General features: G+C 51.8%; 1 protein-coding gene across 1 annotated transcript; it reads right to left on the reverse strand.

The window, feature by feature from the left end:
- Nucleotides 1–878: 878 nt before the first annotated feature.
- LOC144246592 (homeobox protein vent1-like) lies at nucleotides 879–2,398 on the reverse strand. The gene is made up of 3 exons (XM_077784505.1): nucleotides 2,161–2,398; nucleotides 1,789–2,012; nucleotides 879–1,238 (listed from the first exon to the last, which is right to left on the reverse strand). The coding sequence occupies exons 1-3, from the start codon at nucleotides 2,396–2,398 to the stop codon at nucleotides 879–881; spliced, it is 822 nt and encodes a 273-aa protein (XP_077640631.1).
- Between the last annotated feature and the right edge of the window lie 1,222 nt (nucleotides 2,399–3,620).

Below are 3,620 nucleotides of genomic sequence, written 5' to 3' on the forward strand. Positions count from 1 at the left end.
TTCATTAAAATCTAGACTAAGAAATATGCATTAAGTGCTGTTAGGTGTGAACACCAATCACAGGAAGAACTAAAACACAGGATTACTAAACCAAAACTTTATGTTTAAAGGGAATAAAGATACTAAAAAAGTTCAAATTGCCAAGTATGCAATTATAATTGTTTTCTAGTGATGAGACAAAGGCCAAATTTTCAGCCTACAATTCCAATCAGATGATATGGCTTTGAACCAAACACAATTACACCGAAATTTTTTTTGCTTGAGTTTGCTTTGTCAATTGTTAAACTTAATGAAGGCCTGATCTGTTAATTCCTGCTTAAAGATATACTGACAATATTATTACCACTGCTGCCTTCACATGGATGATGGGACTAGATTTGTACTATTAGATTTATATCCAGAAGAGAAGTTCACTGACAGCTTATATTTCCTCTGCAGGATGTACTTTGCTCAAAGCACAGTGCAGGGCAACTAGATGCAGTTGCCTCTGTCCAGGCTACCAAACACTCAACAACAGACAATCTCGGTGGGACAGTAGGAAAGTCAAGACAAAATGTATTTAACCATTAAATCCACTACCTTTACACAGGACAAGTGACCACTGCAGTTTGTACTGCACAAGTGCAATCTTTTTGACACATATAACATTATTCATATTTTATTTATATATATATATACACAATTATGAAAAACTGTGGGGAGCAATGAAAACCATCCGCATAAAACATTTTAGACTAGATTAATTAATATTTTAATATTAATTATCAAATATAAAGTTATTCATGTTCACATTTAACTTAAAATAATAGACATTCTTCCAAATTAGGCAAGAGATTCTGAGCATGAAGTACATTACAGTATAAAACACTACTTTATCACTATAATGCATATACTGGGTGGCATTGCCTGTCCATTTTGTTCTGAATAGCCAGATGGAAAGAAGGATGAGGAAGAAGGTGTTGATGGTAGTAGGGCAGTTCATTTGCCATCAAGTGGTAGGTGCTTTGCGATGCGTCGTATCTGGGAGAGGAGAAGCTGAACTGCACAGCAGGCATCGGGGTGAAAGGCAGGAGTCTCTGGTGCTGGGCAGCAAAGGGGTAGTGGAGACGGTCCTGAAACAGAGCTGGCGAGGTCCCCGGGGCGTAGCTGTGGAATGGAACAGGGGACACAAGGCTGTGCTGGTGGTCCTGTATCTGCCTCTTCAGTTTCATCCTCCGGTTCTGAAACCAGGTCTTGATCTAAGCAACAAAAAGAAAGAGGGGGGGGGGGGGGGGGGGGGGGGAAGGTGCAGAAGACAGATAAAGAATTTTGCCTAAGGATAATGAGCAAGCTATGAAACAACTGTGCACAACAACTATCTTAGCTGCTTCTGCCATTTTGCTTCAGACAGAATTGACACAGTGGGACTGATGCTTTTGCCCTACTTAGCAGGAGGCAGAGGATCTGCGGGATGTAGAGGAAGAGTGCTTGCGTTCAGGGATTTTACAATAATCTATTAAGAGTCTTTAAGACCAGTTTTGAGCTCTGCATGGTCTACATGCAGATCACCGTATATCCAGGACAGTTTATCTCACTAAGAAATTAAAAAAAAAAAAACTTTGATGGTGGTCTCCCAGTAGAAAGTGCTGCAAATTTCCCAGAGTCCTAACTCTTTAATCGCCGAGGGATCTCACAGCCCCTACTAAACTCAAGAGTCTGTTCATCTCAGGTAAGACAGATACGGAACCGCCGACCCCGGCTGCTCCTGCCAAGCGGGGCCGCGAAGGATCCGCTTCCTGCGGGACTAACCTGGATCTCCGAGAGGCGCAAGGCAGCCGCCAGCTTCCTCCGCTCCGTGGCGCCCAGGTACTTCTGGCGCTGGAAGGTCTTCTCGAGCCGGCAGACCTGCTCCGAGGTGAAGGCGGTGCGCGCCCGGCGCTGCCGCCCGCCCGCGGCCGCGGCGCGCTCCCCGCCCGCGCTCTCGCTCTCGTAGCCCGAGGACTCGTCGGCGCTGAGCCAGCCGCCGTCGGGGGCTGCACGGGAGGAGGAGGAGCGGCGGTGAGGCCCCTGCCCGGCTGGGGCAGTGCCTCCGCCGCCCCTCAGCCCTGCCAGGCCGTTGCACCGGCGAGAGCGCGGATCCCGGCGTGTCCCCAGCCCGCCCCCCTCTCCCTCCTCACCCACCTGTCTCCGACGGGCAGGGGTCGGTGATGTCCCGGGGGTCGTCTCGGCTCCGCTCCGCCGCGCAGGGCTCGCTGTCCGCGGGCTGGCCCGGCTGGGGGCTGCTGCGCCGGGGCTTGGCTCTGACCAGGAGCGTGGGGCTGCCCAGAGAGCTGGGGGCGCGGGGAGGGGGCGCGCAGCAGATGTGGGGCCTGAGCCCGTGGGGCTTGGTTTCTGCCGAAGGGATCTGGGCCTGATTCATGGCGGAGAGGGGCTGGGCGTCCCACGGCCGTGGCCCGCTCTTATATGGGCGCTCCGTCCCGGGAGAGGTCGTTCGTAAGTGCGAACCCACATCAAAGTGGGAATCGAGCAGAGATAACAGCTACCAGCGAGGAGGAAAGTTCACACGTCTGGCAAATGTCTACAGCCCTTGGCTCCAGCGTGTCTGCGGGGCCGGGGAGACCCCCTTGAAGTGCAAAGCTGCCCCTCTCCCCTGGAGGGCAGGGCACGGGCAGCCCCAGCCCCGCAAGCGGGCGTCTAAAGACACCGTGGCTGCCGGTGGCGGGGCGCGTTTACCGCTCCCTTTCCAATCGCGGGGTCCCACCCTGCACAGATGCCCGAAAGCAGCCCCGAGACCCACACCCACGGCGCCAAGGCAGAGGCGAGGGACAACAAACCTCGGGTAGAGCCTCCGTCAGTCCCACCGTCCTTTTTTCTCCCTGGGAAAAGCCATGGGGGGCCAATGTCAAGAAGTCCCTATCCACGGGACTCAACCCTCACTCTCCGGGCCAAGCCAGGCGGGGGGTGAGCAGAGCCTCGGGCCCTCTCAGCTTGAACTTGGCGCCGTCTGTCTAGCCAGAAAACGCAACCCATCTCCCCAGTCGTTTAGTGATCAAAGCGCTAAGTGAGCAGGGGAGCTCGCACCTCATCCGCTTCATACTACCCCAATCCATATGCCGCTTCCCGAGAAGAACGGGGCTCTTGTAATGCAGGGAGGATACCAAGACATTTCCCAGCACAGCTTGGCTGGGGAAAGGAGCATTTCGGCAACTCAGCCCGTCTCCAGGTTCTTACTTTGCTCAACTTCACTGGGCTTTTGGTCACGCCGTAAAAAATACCACACCAAGCACGAGCACACCGGCAGTAGCGAAACTTTAATAACTCACATCCTAACTCCCGCTTAAAGGAGAATGGAAGCGAGAGCAAATCCCTCTAACTGGGTAAATGCACCGATAAGACCTCAATTTCAATGATGATTCCAAAATCCTCAGAGTTCCTGCTCGGATGCGTCACCGGAAGAAGTGGACACCATAAACCTGTGTCTAACAGGGAAGTAGTTTGTTTCTTTCTAAAACACAGCAATAATCTAGGTTCACACACACGTGGGCAATGTGAGGAGGAAAAAAATAAGTTAACCAAACCCCAATTAAACAACCTCCCCAGTTTATTATGAAAATAATTTGGAACAACCTCATATTCGTTCT

The sequence above is a fragment of the Lonchura striata genome, chromosome 7, assembly GCF_046129695.1.
Source record: "Lonchura striata isolate bLonStr1 chromosome 7, bLonStr1.mat, whole genome shotgun sequence".
In the NCBI taxonomy this organism is placed as follows: domain Eukaryota; kingdom Metazoa; phylum Chordata; class Aves; order Passeriformes; family Estrildidae; genus Lonchura; species Lonchura striata.